This window comes from Silurus meridionalis, chromosome 6 (genome assembly GCF_014805685.1).
Source record: "Silurus meridionalis isolate SWU-2019-XX chromosome 6, ASM1480568v1, whole genome shotgun sequence".
Taxonomy (NCBI): Eukaryota; Metazoa; Chordata; class Actinopteri; order Siluriformes; family Siluridae; genus Silurus; species Silurus meridionalis.
The window spans coordinates 6,433,555-6,451,054 of NC_060889.1; the positions used below are offsets into that span (position 1 = coordinate 6,433,555).

Here is a 17,500-nt window from a genome sequence, read left to right on the forward strand (position 1 = left end):
ATCAGCTATCTTACTGAATAAGTAAGAGGCTCAATCTTAAATACTTATCTTATTTACAAAATAATGCATTATTGCAAGTGCAGATGCTATTACTTTCTACAAGTGTGAGAAAACTTGAAATAATTTAAAATAGGAGTGAGAAAGATTCTGATATGTTCAATAAGTATGCCCAAAATCAATTCAAAATGTTCAATGAATTGTGTAGCACTAATTAAGAACGTAAAACTAATACAGGTAATTAAAAACAAAATAAGAAAGCCTTTATAACCTGCTAGTCAGTTCCTAACAAGCTACATCTTATTACAGCTTGGGCCACACATTCAAACCTGAGACAATTTAGCATAGCTGAGCTCAGAATTGCATCCAGGACTAAAACCCCAATTGAAGGCCTCACAACCTGATCAAAAAATTACAAAAATTTATTTTTTCTCCTTTAATCAGAAGCCTCCCCTCAGTACTTATGTAAATAGCCGCTGAAATCCATTCCTTCCTTTCAGTCCTGGGCAACTCACTGTCAAACAACACATACATTAACATCTAAATAACCCTGTTCTTCTGTTTTGACCTGAAAAGGTCAGTAGAAATAAATAGGGCTCTCACATGCAGGAGTTTGAAGCATTTTTTTGTTTTGCACTCACACGGTCAATAGCCACATTGAGGCAGGCAGACTTAGAGAAAGAGGGAGGGAGTAGGAGAAAGAGGAACAGAGACTAATACAATGTCTATCATAGACTTCAAGCTTCTTAGCAAATTCCAAAACCCATCCTACTCAAATCAAGTAGGCTTTCATTCCAACCGTATACAGTACAGTACACAGTGAAAGGAAACAACATTCCTCTGGGACCAAGGTGCTACAAAAAAACAACATACATTTACACAAGATAGCACAAAACTTCCGGTTTCAACATGAGCGGGTAGCATGCGTTCTATGACAGATCCACACTAAATCCAATAAAATACAGTCAAAACATATTTTAATAGTCAGGAAAGAAACAAGATTTTGATTTACAATCAAATTTATGGTTTACTATACTCACAGTAAATATGCCAATCATGCCATGTAAAGCAACGGATCAGGCTGGGTGTGCCCCGGACTCCGCTACAGAAGATGGACCTGTTATCTGTTACCATACTCATGACATGGGAAACGCAGCGATTCTGTCTGTTAGAAATAGGTTTAATAAAATTAGATTTTGGCGAGATAATAGAGATTGAACAACTTGCTGTTTCGATACGAAGAGAACTTGCAGCGTTTCAACAGGAGGCCAGTTCTGCGATTTCGGCAGTTAAAGTTACGGTGAATGAGCATACTTCAAAAAGAAGATAATGCTTCTACTTCCTCCGATACAGTACTCAAGCTTGAGCAAGAAGTGGGCCGTTTGAAGCAGGTGGTAGTGCAGCTTACGGACAAATGCCTGGACCTTGAAGGATGTAGTAGGAGGCAAAACATCCGTATTTATCGCACAACTTCTGATGGACGCATTATCGCTAGATAAGCTGACACTTGTTGATCGCACTTGGGCAATGCGAAATCGTCCTGGAGATACAGATCACTAATTTCATTTATTAACAATTTTTATTTTCATTTAGCCTACTTCGTCTCATGCCACTTGTTCTATTTGTCAGTTAGATGACGGGCTGGGTGGGTGGTTTGGGGACCTGTTTGAGATACTTCAATGGGGTGAAATATGTAGTGGTAATAATATTTTAGGTTCTTAATGAGGCAGAATAATGTAACAAGGTAAAAGACAAAGGACTTGTATTTGACTTGTGGAATGTGAAAGGAATATATCACCCTGTTAAAAGAAGTAAAATGCTATCGCACTTTAAATCACTCTCTGCGGATATAATTTTTCTGCAGGAAACGCACCTGGAACTTGATTCCAAGGAAAAGTTGAAATGCTGCCGGATAAAGAATATACTGTATATCAGTCCAATTTTTCTGTTAAAGCTCTAAGGGTAGCTATCCTAATAAGAAAGGTGTGCTGTTTAAGCTTAAAACATTAAAAACGGACAAAAGGGACGGTACATTATTTTATCTGGCGAGATGCATTCCTTTCCTATCACATTACTGAATGTCTATGCCCCAAATTATGATGGCCCAGGTTTTTTCAAGAAAGTGTTCGATCTTGTTTCTAATATGTCTCAAACCAATCTAATAGTAGGGGGGGGACTTTAATTGTGTCCTTGATGCGTACCTGGACAAATCATCTCCTAAGAGAGCCCCCCAAGGATTTTTTTATATGCATTTATTGATAATTCTAATTAAGTGGATATATGGTGACTATTTATCTCACCAAAAGAGATTATACCTTTCATTCACAAGTTAATAATGTATTCACACGCACTGATTCATTTTTGGTAGAAATTTTTTTTTTCCAATGTCATGGATAATAATTTATCGTTCTTATGTCCTATGTGGAAAATGTATCCTCGATTTATTAACAATCCTAAATCTTATGATTACACGCTTATACAATTGGAAATATTTGTTGAGAATAAGGATAACCCTGAAGTTTCACCAGGACTACTTTGGGAAACACTGAAAGCCTTTTTAAGTTGTGTTATCTCTCATTAGGGCTCCAGAAATAAATTGTATAATACTAAACTTTTGGAGTTAGGGAAACAAATGTATTGATTAGATAAAATCCTTCATTAGAAACATTAGAAAAAAATCTACATAAAAATTCTACATTTAAGATATGAATATAATAAAATAGTTTTAGAATCAGAATAAATCATTCTTTTTTTATTAAACAAAAATATTTTGAATTCAGGGATGAGCCACATAAGTTACAAAGAGAGTTACAAAAATTAGAAAATGATAAAACAATTTATAAGATCAAGACAAGGCTTGGAATCCAATGTTAAGACAGTAAACAATTCTATTCAAATTTAAACTCTACTGACCCTTACATTGACCTAGAAGCTATAGATAAGTTTCTAAATAAATTTAATCTTCCCTCTCTTACTTAGGATGAACATGATTACCTTAATAAGGATATTTCTTTAGAGGAGTTAAAAAGCACAGTTAATTACTTAAAAAGTGGCAAATGTCCAGGCCCAGATAGCTTTCCCTCTGACTTATATAGAACATTTAATGACATACTTTCCCCCTACTTCCTCAAACATTTGAGGAGGCATAATGACTGGACTACCATCAACGTTTAATGAAGCGGTCATAATTGTTATCCCCCCAAAAAAAGACAAAAATACAAAGGAGGTAGAAGGATATATGTCAAATCTCTAAATCTTAATGTAGATCAGAAGACTGTCAAAAATTCTCACAAAAAGACTTGGTAGATTAATTAGTGGTGTAATACCGTAATTTCCGGACCATAATTAAAATAATAAAAAATAAAATTTTATTTTATTTTTTAACATAAATAAGCCGCAACTGTCTATAAGCCGCTGTGTCTACACTAATGTACATTACACAGGCTTTAATGAAAGACACATTACACAGTGTAATGGATGAAATATGTTGCGCTTCTTTTAGGAGCATAGCGGTATTTTGGGAAAAGACCGGCACTGCATACTTCCGCTATTACTGTGTGTGTGGAGACCGAGGAATATGTCCTTTTTATTTTCTGATGCTAATTTGCAAGTTTCTTTGACTAACCCATAATGCTGTTGCCAAGAAAAATAAATAGCAGTTTTTGGAAACCTGTCTGTGCTTATATAATTTCTGTTGCAACTGGAGTTAGTGAGCTCTCCCTTCACCCAGACTCAATGCGTTACAACGGCTTGTATCTAAACAGTAGCCGATCAAGAAAGTCATTGTTCACTGTCTTCCTCCTTCCTTTCACAACTACAGTGGTACCTCGACCTACGAGTGCATTAATGTACGAGTTTTCCGAGCTATGAGCGGTCACTCGGTCGATTTTTTCGCTTTGTTATGCAAGCAAAAAATTGAGGTACGAGCTCGAGACGCCGCTGCTAGATGGCGAAGCGAAGCCAGAAAGCGAAGATTGTGATAAAAATTAAGATAAGCAAAGAAGAAAAAGTTACAATTTTAAAGTTTAGGGATACGTAGTGTACAGGAGTGATAGTAAAAAACAAGTTTTCCCTCCGCTTATCGCCTCTACCCTCCCCCTCCACACACACACACACACACACACACCCCACACCCACCCACCCCACCAGCGTTTTCGTTAGATCAAGTCGTCCCATCTCAAAAGGAAAACACACTAAATAAAATTATTTATTTTATTCTTTACATACATACTATCTTTACATACTCTTTCTATTGTGTTTTTATACAAGATTTGTTATTTAAAAATTTATTTTCCAATTTAATAACATGAAACATAAAAACGGGGTGTCATTCAATCATTCTTCCGTTCTTCATCTTCCGAGATATAAAAATCACAGAATTAAATAGGCACATCCCTGTAAACCTAAACAGGAGATTTACGGATAAACCCATACAATCCAGGAGCGGTGATTCTCTCCCCTTTAACTTTGGATCATTCTACCTACAATAGTAATATTATAATTCTAAATATACTTCATATCTGGAAACAGATAAAAAAAACACATTTCAAGATAATGTCCCTTTCATTGCTAACTCCTATCAATAAGAATCCATCATTTACTCCATCAAGATTGGATGGGACTTTTGTGCAATGGGAAGAAATGAGTGTATGTTCTATAGGGAACCTTTTCCAGCCAGCTTCAACAGATATTTTTATTCCCTCAGTGTCCTTTTTTTTTTTTAGAATTATATACATTATATACATGCTCACACACCTTCATTGGATAATACATCACTCTTAATTATTGATAAATGTCTTGAGATGTGTAAAGGAAGTAAAAAGGCATTATCTATAAGTTATGATCTGCAACAATCCTCTACTTTCCTTCAACTAGTTGGGAAGAACTAGTAGAAGACATTTCTGATGAGATGTTGCAGACGAGTTTAAATATTTAGATTTTTTGAACTAGAGTCTAGAACTAAACTAGAGTCACAGTTCAAACATGGTGGCTCTAATAGCCTGTGGCAGGGACTGAGAATCATCATGGGACTATAAAACAGAATCTTTAAAGCTGCAGCTAACTTTGCTAGCGGCGCTAGTGACACAAAGCGTAAAGGTAAAGGCTTAAGAGGTAGATGCTGTGAAAGTCCTACAGACCTGCCCCTAAATGATGCCCTGAATCTGCAGACGTGTTTATATGTAAGATCACATGATGATAGTTTCTATTCAAATGTGAAGTCATGTTTGTTTTAAAAGTAAAGTTTCGGTCCTGTTTCAGTGGTTGTACAGTTGTGCAGCTCTCCTACACTACACCCAGATGATGCCACCTAACTAGCTAAAATGCTGTCTTGAGGATTCAAACATTATTATTCAGATAGTGAAATTGAACCTAGATCTAGCGGATGAAATACATTCCTCCTGTACACTTGTACATAATTTTGAATATGAATAAATATACATAGTTACTTTTAAATGTAATTAAATATCAAAAATAAAAGTACAGATCTATGATAATATTTTACTAACTTATTAAATTCAATGTTCCATACTCTTGCATATTAGATTATATATTTTTAAGGAGACAGTTTAAGGAGAGTATTGTTACAGTCGCAACATTTAAAATTCGTCTAACCAGCTATGAGTTAATAGAATCACAGTATAAAACCTGCTTTGCTCCTTTTGCTCATCTTAAGCCCTATTCGGACAGGACTAGTTTTCCAAACGACGTTTGAGTTAGACTTTTTTTTCAGCCGATGTCTGTCATTTCATGTATGGATTCGGACGGGACTAACATCTCCGTGTTTATTGCGGAGGTAGGAGTGTCTGTGTTTTACATGTGGGCGTTGCACAAGACCTCTACATCCATTATTAGTGGGCAGAAAGCAGAAATTTTAATACCGGCGCGCTAGGGTTAGTACGGTAGTTCACGTTGACCAAAACACACAAGTAAACGTGCTTTGGAAAAAAACATTTTCGCCAATCAGAGACATTCGCATTCGGACGGGATTAGATTTCTCAGAGGAGCCCCGAGTTTGCTAAAAAACAGTAGGTATTTTGCTCTGGAATTTTTTACAGAGGTCGTGTGAGAAAAAGACAGACATGGCAGATTCGGACGGGATTAAAATCACAAAGTCCCGTCCGAATAGGGCTTTAGTCATGAAATCGAGTTTCAGAACATACTTAAATAAATTAATAACAAACAAATACAGTAAACGGTTACAAATCATTGCTTAAACTCAGTAGTTAAGCCAAAAGAAGAATGAAAAGTGTCAAAGCAAATCATAAAGTCTACAATTTCAAATATGTTTTATGTTCTCTGTGGTCGGGGACATTATCATACTAGGGGATGGGCAGTAATTATCATACATGTATTTCAAATACGTTTCAAATATAAAATAGTATTTTGTGATTTGTATTAGATTGGGTTCATGAAAATAGATTCATATTTTGTACCATATTTTTCGGACTATAAGCCGCTACTTTTTTCCCACGTTTTGAACCCCGCAGCTTAAACAACGAAGCGGCTAATTTATGGATGTTTCCTGGGTTTTTCCCGGTTTTACAAACTTCAAGCCAAAAAACTGAGCGACATAACATTAGACCAATGAAATTTCCGACCGGAAACGAAAAAACGCACTTCACCTGTGTTCTGAGCAAAAACTTCCACCGGTGGTGATTTTTAAACGCACGACGATGCCAAAAGATAAACTCGAGAGAGAAATAGTTGTGAAAGGGAGGAGGAAGACAGCGAACAATGACTTTCTTGGTAGGCTACTGTTTAGATACAAGCCGTTGTATCGCGTTGAGTCTGGGTCATGGGAGAGCTCACTAACTCCAGTTACAACAGAAATCATATAAGCACAGACAAGTTTCCAAAACTCGTGCTTTTTTATTTTTCTTGGCAACAGTGTTACGGGTTAGTCAAAGAAACTTAGAAATGAGCATCAGAAAATAATAAGGTCATAATCCTCAGTCTTGCACACACGCAGTAATACCGGAAAAATGCGGCGACAGGCAATTCCCAAAATGCCGCTCTGCTCTTAAAGGAGCCACAACATATTTCACCCGTTACACCGTGTAGCAGACACTGTCTTTCGTTAAAGCCTGTGTAAAGTTCATTAGTTTCAGTGTAGACATTTAAACACAGGTGCGGCTTATTTATGTTCAAAATAAAAATCTTTGTCAAATTCAGTGTGTTATATATGGGTGCGCTTTATAATCCGGAAATTACGGTATATATAAACTTTAGTGTTTTGTATTTTTAAAATACTGTAAAATACTTACAATAATTCTACATGATGACATAATAAAAATGCAGCCTCTGACTGGTGCCTACTCAGTATTTTGCCCAGACTTGTTAAGATAGGAACACAAAAATTTATCTTTATGGAAGAAGGTGGTCAAGGTAAGAAACATGCAGGCTGACAGCTTTCCAACTGATCATTTCATAATTGTAAAAAAATACTAAAATATTTGTTTTTAACTTCCACATAGTTGTCCAGAGATTGATAAATAAATAAATAAATACAGTATTTGATTGCCGTAATTGTACCCTAAATGAAGTAGCTGTTAGTGGGATCATGATTTTGTATCCCATTGTATGAATGACTGCCTGACACATAATATATTATTATATTTATGATTATCAATCAAATGATTAATTAGTTAAAATACTAGCTTCTATGAATGCAGGTGCCATCAGTTCTTCTTATAAATCACTTGTTTGTCATTGATCAGTGTTGCTGATAAAAAGTAGCCTTCGTTATCAAACACCAAGTAACTAAATTAGGATACAATAATGAGTCATTCGCAAACATTAAACTGTTGGTCACTTTAATACTAACCTTCATCAGGGAGATCACAGGGATATGGATGTGAATATTTGATGTGAATATTTGATCTGTTAACTGGTTGCATATGTCCGATTTATTGCGTGACTCAGCCAGAGAACTGCTGTTGCTATCAAACATTGTTTAATTAATCAACTGAGTCAGCGTAATGGTGAGAAACAGATTAAATAGGCCAATTGCTGGAAGGTTTGGGAAGAAGTTTCATACTCCCATGTAAAAGTATTTTTTTTAATTTTTTAAATACAAAAATACAGTAGTTTATTTTTATAAATAGTGTGGCTGCTGTATTTTGTAGTTTATTTTGATACAGTTAAAGTGAAAGTATTTGTTATTTTATTTTATTATTTTACATTAGTGTGTATCTTTGCCCAACCCTGATCATACTTCCCAAATGTCTGGACATATTCCCAAGAAATGTCATAAATGGTCTCACCCAACATGGATGTTCCCTCTGCTGGATACTCTGGGAACTGTCCTTCAGAGGGGACGCTGACTGTTCTCCTCAGGCTTCGGCCCTTGGACGTTGAAACTGTGGGGCTTTCATGCACCTCTAAAGGCATCTGGAAAAATGTCAAAACTCAATTTAAAGAGGTCACAAGTGTGTACTTTCGTTCTTTTTTGTACAGCTTATCAGAAAAGACAATGACAGCTACTAATGAACTAAAAGTTTTCAGGTCCCTCTGAAAGCAAACTGGCAGTAAATGTGACAGCATTATAGTTCGGCCCATTATCATCGATTTACATTGATCACTTTAAAGGGCTAGAAAAGTTGTCTATTTGTCACCTCATTCACATGCATGTTGCTCAGCCTAATCATATTTTTTTTCTTCAAAAAAATAAAAAATAAAAAAAAAAGCTGGAAACCTGCAATAAAAACTAAAGTATCCCCCTCCTCTTCACATCCCGTATCCTCTCATATAGAGAAGAATGGTGTTACAAGCACAAAAGTACAGAAGAAGCTCTTACCTCTTCTTCACGGTTTAGCAGGATGAGCTGGTTGTCAGTGAGGATGCAGTACTTCTTCTCCCAGACACTTGGCTCAGAGAAGGGTGACTGGCCACAGGAAAAGCGGTGGCTTGGTGGCCCTTTTACATCTGCATACAGGCAAAAGAGAAACTCATTGGTAATCAGAAACACAGCATTAAGCATTGTGGGGAAACCCCATTCTGGAAAACAACCATTTTAAAAATGGATTTTTGTAAAAAGGATTTAATCTGGAAATAATGGAAAAAAATTGTTCAAAGTCTTTTTTTATTGGAAACTATTAACAATAAACAAAAATATACATACGTTAATAGCACACTGGTTTTCTTTTTGTTTTTTTCTCTCATTCTCCCCTTTCTTCCTCTCTTCCCAAGTGGGGAGAGTTTAAAAATACATCATGATACATTACAAAAGTCCAACCATGTTTGAAACCTGAAAATGTGCAATTCAAATTATAGAATTATGCACATGAGCATTTTATGAATTATGTATCTAACACAATTGTACTGTATGAACACCATGAGGTCCAAATCTGCACAGTTCAGTTAATGTAAAGCAATCAGCTATACCATTCAAATCACTGAGAGGAGGCAGAATAACATTGATTAGCTTGTTACAATGACACCATTAAGGGGTGGAATAAATTAGCAAGTCAGTTCTAAAAGTGTATTTGTTGGAAGCAGGAAAACTGAAAGGAATGTGGCTTCAAATATTAAACACTCAATTGTCTTAAAAGCAAATAACTGGACAAAAATGAGCAAGGTTTAAAAAAAAACTCCTGGGAGCACCTTCCCCAACTGTTAGGGGAAAATCTAGAAACAAGGAAACCAATCTCTGGGTCTACAAAATTCTTCAAAAAATCTTCTGCGACATATTTTATTTTTATTTATCAGGGTACAGCGATGTACCTCTGAACATTAGTTAGAACTGATTTTGTACCTTTAAATTAAAACAAAAATCCACAGTTGACCTTAAGGACCATTTCCTGTACCTTACAGAGTACTTTAATGGCAAATGTACCTTTAGGTATAGAAACAATACCCCTATATTTCTGTGTGAACATAGCCAATGATAATAATAGTAATCAATCATATTATGCTAGTTATATTATGTTAAGACAATTAGAACTTAAGCTTTAATTCGAATAGAAATATTTTATCTTTGATGTTTTTTACCCATGTTTATTTTTTTAACAAAAAAATTATTTGTGATTATTTATCAACATTAATTAGCAGACCCCCAGTTGAACTTGTTCTAATGCATTATGATGGAATATATACAATATGACATACAGGGGGCAGTATTGGGTATTAAAAGTACTCAAATATATTGTGCATCTACTATCCATGGGCAGGAAAAAGCCAGAGAAAATCACATCCACTGACTGAATCAGTTAATAACGCCTTAATTTTGACAGCAATAACACACACACACACAACAAATACAAACGTGTGTATATGTATATGTGTGTGTGTGTGTGTGTGTGTGTGTGTGTATTATATATATAAAAAAAGAAAATTATAAATCAGCATGAACCAGGAAAGACTGTCAGTAAATCTGTACTGCTATACAAGCTGCACATTGACTACTCTAAAATATATCCAAGTTGAATTTCTATATATAATATATATTTGGTAGTCCTCTACTTATGATGGGGATACGTTAAGACGACCCAAAGTCAAAAATATAAAGTCAAAGATGGTACCATACAGATTTACTGTCCTCTGAAAATAACTCAGCATTAGTCACAATAGCTGTGGCGACCCCTAATAGGAGAAGCTGAAAGAAGAAGAAGAAGAAGAAGAAGAAGAAGATTAATGTCAAAATAGCTGGCAACAAAAGTGAGTACACACTAAGTGATGACAGCTGCATGTTGTGTAACCATCCAAAGCCACATGTCCTATTCATCATGCTCATATTTGTGTTTGCTTGACAGGAACATACATATTTGTGTATCTTGTATTAGAGCAGTTAAAATTGAGTGCTTTGAGTTTCTCTCATACTGACCACTGGATGTTCAACATGGCACCTCATAGTAAAGACTCTCTGAGGACTTGAGAATTAGAATTGTTGCTCTCCACAACATGGTGAGGCTCTAAGATCAGTAACAAACTGAAAGTGAGTTACAGTACAGTAGCCAGGATAATACAGAGGTTTTCCAAGACGTCTTCCACTCTGAACAGACCTCGCAAGTGTCCATCAAAGAAATTGAGTCCTCGTGCTGTGCGTCAGGTGCAGAAACTGCCTTTAAAAAAAAAACAGAAACGAGTGCTGACAGACACAACATCCCTCCGTGGATCTTCCCACTTTGTCCAGGTCTGCCTCTGGATAGTGTTCTCTTCGACTGGAGGCTACTCTGTGCAACTTGGGACGGTTTCTTATCAACGCCTTGGGTGGTTCCATGAAATTCCGGAGTAAGAACGGGCGCTTTGAGGATGGATTGGACTGTAGTTAATGTCAACAGTCTGCTACACTGACTCAGGAATACAGTTTCGCTTCTGATCATCATCACTGTACCCCGCATTGTATATCTGCTTCAAATGGACATTCGGTGCAACCCAGATGAGGATAGGTTCCCTCTTGAGTCTGGTTTCTCTCAAGGTTTCTTCCTTATGCCATCTCGGGGAGTTTTTCCTTGCCACAGTCGCCACCAGCTCGCTCATCATATGAATATAAAGAACATATTTACTTTTAATCACCAAATTATGTGTAAAGCTGCTTTGAGACAATGTTCATTGTTAAAAATGCTATACAAATAAAAATGAATTGAATTGAAGGCATACAAATATGAATGCTGGCACTGACACAAGATGTTTTTTTATATACTGCTTTTCCATATTTTGCTTCACAAATATGGAAATAATAACCAAGTAAACATACATGTTTTTAAGCACTCTGACAGAGCGAGAAAGAGAAAGGTGTGGGAGAGATGGAAGCAGGCCTTTGAGGCTAAGCTACTTGTTCTCTGCACAACATGCAAGCTTATGTTTAGTACGGCTTCATGCCAGAGCAGCATATGGCACTGTTTGTTAAAGAGTCTTATTGGGACAAATCAGATGCCATTCACAGACGCTTGAAACGATTAGAAAATCTAACTTGTGCCAACAATCTACCAAGGTGATGTCACTGTGTTTGTCTTTAATTAGTGCAAAAAAAAGGAGGCGAAACTTTGCTCTCAGATTGTAGACCAGTGAGTAGCACTGCAACTAGTCTCTGTTAAAAAAACCTGGGCTCTGTAAGGCAGCATCATTGTCCATGATAAATTAAATTAAATTAAATTATCAATATAACAAGCAGCAGAGCAGAGGACAGGATTTCAGGATATATGATTTTTTATATATTTGAAAGCTTAAAAAATAATAACAAGGTTTGCTATCTGCACATCTGCAGGACAGTAGTGTGTTTACATTTTACCGCTTAAAAGATACTGTTGAAATTCTGGGTTTTCACACAAGACTCTTTAAAGGCCAGTAAAAACTGATCACAAAGCTCCCAAAAAGCCGATGGAATAAATCAGAGGCCAAACTTTCTCTTTTTTTTTAAACTGTATATTATAATATCTAGTATTTTTGTAGACACCTGACTATCACATTTAAATGCTGTTTACCAAATTTTGGGTATAGATCAGGGCAATGTGAGCTAAGGACAATATGAGTCCATGAGTCCAGGGCAAAGCACTTTTGTACATCACTCTGGATAAGGGCGTCTGCTAAATGCCGCAAATGTAAATGTAAATGTGAGTCCAGGGCAATTTGAGTCCAGGGCAATGTATTGGGTCTCCCAAAATCTGTAATGTTAGAGAGCAAACAGTTTCAATTTCAGGTGAACAGTGTTATGAATATTGTAGTTTAAAATTTAGGCTATTTTTCACCCTTTGTATTTCTATGAAGTAGAAGTAAGTGGTAATTGTTTGTCCCAAAATGGTAAATTCAGCTTTTTTCAAATAAAAGAAAAAGGGATCAAAAGATTTTGACCCAGAAGATTAAGCTAACCCTTTGTCCAAAGTGCCAGTCTGCTCCCCTCACAGCATAAACAGAGAAAATTGCCCATTACACAAACACTTCAAAGAATTATACTAAAATGTGCTGTGTTTTTTGTTTAACCATTTAGCAGCGTTTTCATGATAGCTACAGTTCCCAGCTGAGAATAAATGACACATTCTTGTCTAAATGTTTCTCTCTTTTATTTGAACAGTTTTGGATAAAAAATTGCACTCACAAATATAATCACACAAAGGTTCCTTGGGGACAATAAAATAATTAAAGACTTTTTTTTTTAACAGTTTTTTAGTTGGTTTTGTAAACTAAGATTGAGACTGCTTTAATGTTGCCTTTTTCTAAAGAATCATCAGCCACAGTGATGACGTTTGTGTTGATTAAAGTAAAAACTATTCTTCCTAGATGCATTAAGTGTAAGATCAGCACTGTTACATTAATGTTACTATTACACCATGAAATTAGTTTGTTAAAAAAAACTTTGTTAATTGTTAGAGTTAAATATATAATATAAAGAATGAACCCAAATATAAGCCGCACCCACTGAATTTTACAAAGATTTTTATTTTGAACATAAATACGCCGCACCTGTGTATAAACTAATGAACTTTACACAGGCTTTAACGAAAGACAGTGTGTTACACAGTGTAACGGGTGAAATATGTTGTGGCTTATTATTTTCTGATGCTCATTTCTAAGTTTCTTTGACTAACCCGTAACACTGTTGCCAAGAGAAATTAAAAAAGCACGAGTTTTGGAAAGCTGTCTGTGCTTATATGATTTTTGTTGTAACTGGAGTTCGTGAGCTCTCCCTTCACCCTGACTCAACGCGTTACAAGGCTTGTATCTAAACAGTAGCCGACCAAGAAAGTCATTGTTTACTGTCTTCCTCCTTCCATTTCTCTCGAGAGTTTATCTTTTGGCATCGTCGTGCGTTTAAAAATCACCAGCGGTGAAGCTTTTCTCCCGATGCCGTGCAGCTCAGAACACAGGTGAAGTGCGTTTTTTCATGCCTGGTTGTTTTCAGCATGACGAATGATTCACATTTCCTGTAGACAGTCCGAGTAAGCGACAGGTCAAACGTCAGAGGAACATCATCCATATTTATGATGTAGTGCGGCCCGATTCAGTGGGAGCACATCTGATTTAATATTAAGAGTTTCACTGGTTCACCTAAACCTGTTCAGCAATTTCATTGGTCTAATGTTTTGGTGATCAGTTTTAGGCTTGAAGTTTGTGAAACCGAGAAAAACCCAGGAAAAATCCATAAATAAGCCGTGGGGTTCAAAGCGTGGAAAAAAAGTAGCGGCTTATAGTCCGGAAAATATGGTACTTTTTATGTTTGGAATATAAAGTATAAACTATATTTCTGCGTTTACTGCAAATGGTGAAGGTAATCATAACTCAGCACTTCAGTCATTGCTCCTTGCTTATGTTTCTCTGCTGATATTCCAATCACCTACACTGATGTCCTGGACACTACTGCATGCTGTATATATTGGTATGACTGTAATGCCTGAAAACAATTATTGAAGGGTATGTGTGCCATCTTAACACAAGTGCCACTAGTCTGTGACCCCAGAGAGGGATGCAATCCATAAATATCTTGCACCAGGGAGAGCAAGAAACGGTTTACCAGAAATACAAAGAACTGTGTGAATACTAACATATTAGACTAGTCAGTAAGAGAGTTGTGGTTAAAAGTGGTCTATTTGGGTTCTGATCTCATTATCTGATCCATAGTGACTAGTCTGATAAGCTACAGTATGTGACCAAGCACAGAAAACAGTCATTAACAATTGCTTCCTCTTATACTGTCTATTTGTAATGAGAATGCAAATAATACAGCAATTAGAGCTTTTACCAATAGTAAACATGGCAATAAAGGGCATGACAACAGTAAACATTGGTGTACATTATGAACATTGATATTGAGGCATTAAGGTATTAGCAGTCTAGCATGTTTCTTGTTTATCCAAAATGACTAACCAGTGAGAACTGTAAAACTGAGGAACTAAACCTTAGTCATCATTGTCTACACTTAATCTTACAACTTCCACTGCAAAACCTTATCTGCTGACCAACTTCCCCTTATATTGAATGCTGCATACTCAACTAATTTATACAAAAATATGATATGCATCCACCTGTATACTTGTGTGAAGAATGCATGTGTATGAACCTGAAAGAGTGGTGTATCTCAGTGCTTTCCCAGGCTCATGACAAGGCCCCAGACTAGTCCATATGCATGTAAGTATATGTGCATGTGCATCATGTACCCAACAGGAATGTCTCTTACTTAGGGAGAGGCTGTGCCACCTGTTTAGGATGGGGTTTCATAGGTCACCAAAAGATCATAACAATTTCCCCTCACAGAAAGTTTCACAGCTAGTCCGTCAAGCTTTATTGCTATAAAAGACAATGTTCATTCTGTTTATACTAGACTAAAGTAATCGTACCAAGCTCCATTAAGATGTCATTTAGTTTCTGTAGAAAAATTTGAACACTTGTTAGCAAAGGCTATGTGAAAGCCAATGAAAGAAGAAGTAACATTCAGTAAAACAACAGGGAAGCAGCAGCTGTTGGGGAACTTAAAATATGAATGTTGTTGCTGGTCAAAGGGCCTATTTACAACCTGACTGCCACAAGGCAGAGCTCTATATGGCATTAACATTCTCGTCTGATTGTTCATCCTAAATCATGGATTTCAGGAGTGTGAAAATAAATAGTTTCTCACATAAAAACATTTTAGACTAATCTCTACTCAAGTATAAAAATATAAGCACAAGATAGTTTAACTCTTTTTGGTCTAACCACCTTGCTATGCCAAATTCCCACAGTATTTGCCACACACACACACACACACACACACACACACACACACACACACACACACACACAAAAATTGAGGCGAACAGAACAGAAGATTCTTTGTACTGCATGCAATTGGCTGGTCGTCACGACAACCTATAAACACAAACAGCTCATTTACTGACAACACACATCAGATAGGAGTGTCGGGAGGAGGGAGGAGGGAGCTGCTATCAGAAGTTAAATAATACAGTGTGTGCTGATTGGTTCATTGTATTGTGTGTCTGTGGGTAAAACAGACTGCGAGAGACAAGGTGTGTACTGATACTTCCATCTAAGTTTCAACACATCTTGCTGCTGTTGGTTTTCACTGTTCACTTTTTGAACAAAATTGTTTATTATTGTTGATTGTTATTTTGTGCAATACTGTGTGAGCAAGTAGACTATGCATAACTGCATAAATGGGCTTTAAGAACCATCCATCTAGATAATTCTCATGTCTCTTCTTCTTTCTTCAACAAGTTAGAGGTAAAGTCAAAAAGCTCACATTTCTACATAAACAAAAAAAGCTTTTTGATATAGCCATGGCAGCTGATGCTTTTAGAACTGCTAAATCAATTAAATAATTGAGATTGTATCTGTGGATACACACATTATGCTGTAAAGGACAAGGAATGATATTCAAAGACTTTTTAGCATTTCTTTAAGAAAGACATTGTCTTTATTAAATATTTAAATGTACTGCTTTGCATGCTGGCATATTTGCATTTCTCTAGCTTTTCCCAAGAGTAGGAATGCCACCCTCCCTAGTTACCACAATAAAGAAATGTACAGAATATTTAAGCATCGAATCAACAGTGTGAGGTTTTTGTGTGTGTTGTGGCTCCATTATACAGCTTGAAACTAGGAACGTGTTATGAGGACATATTCTGATATTAGCTCTTCTTAGCTGCAGTAAAGTTTGATACGTGTGTCCAAAAGACCATAAAAACAGTTTAAAATTCCAGGCCTGTTCCTGAAATCACCTCCATGCAGCCTACTGTCAATGAGATGCCACCCATTTAAAAAACAGAGCGCTTTGTGATGTTTCTCATGACTGCTGCTGACTAGTCTTTGTAAAGATAATAATGCTTCAGGTGGTGTGGCTTCATTCTTTGTCTGCCTGCTGAAACAGTTATTTGCATACAAAAAGAGCAGAGCAGCTTCCCTCCTCCCTCTGTAAGGGGTAAAAGGGAAAATGAAGCAATGACCAGATTTGGGGGATGGAAGGAAAATGACCTGTATTAAGCTTTTCACTCCATGAAAATAGGTGATTTTTTTTGTATGGACTCCCAAGAATCCAGAGCACTACTCATTAAATTGAATGTCTACACTGGGAGTAATTTTGTAGTTCTGTTTAATAAGCTTGACATGCCCTTTTTTGTTTTTAGGAACTTCCTATTTCTGGTAATTCTAAAGGAAAAACCCAGTTAGTTTCTGTGTGGGAAACATTGACGTCAAATAAGGAAGAAAGCTCACTTACAGTGAAGTGAAACACTCAGACCTCAGACCAACAACACACAACCATACCAATGGCAAAAGCTAGAGTTGTGAATTTAGATTAAATAACACATTCAACTTTATACCTTAGAGATGTCTATGTGGAACAGTCCCTAAAAAGCCCCTATTTTTCTGGTGAAGAGCCATTCGTTTAGCACTCGTTAATCCTAAAACTCAATAGCTGAATAAGAAATATTCATGAACTTTCTCAAAACTCTACATGCAGATATGATGAGCAAGTAATAATCAAAGCATGAACAGCTTTCATTTTGTGTATTGTTGCTAAGGAAAATGGGTTAATTGTTTCCTCATACACTATATGGAGAAAAGTATTAGGACACTT

At 36.4% G+C, this 17,500-nt stretch overlaps 1 protein-coding gene across 4 annotated transcripts in view; it reads right to left on the reverse strand.

Moving 5' to 3' along the window:
- Positions 1–17,500, reverse strand: part of rasal2 (RAS protein activator like 2) — an 86,054-nt gene that overhangs the window by 51,041 nt on the left and 17,513 nt on the right. For all 4 annotated transcript variants that reach the window (XM_046850863.1, XM_046850861.1, XM_046850862.1 and 1 more), the window contains exons 2-3: positions 8,795–8,922; positions 8,262–8,388 (exon numbers count right to left, since the gene is read on the reverse strand). In XM_046850863.1, coding sequence (XP_046706819.1) covers positions 8,262–8,388; positions 8,795–8,922 — 255 coding nt within the window. The remainder of the gene's footprint in view (positions 1–8,261; positions 8,389–8,794; positions 8,923–17,500) is intronic.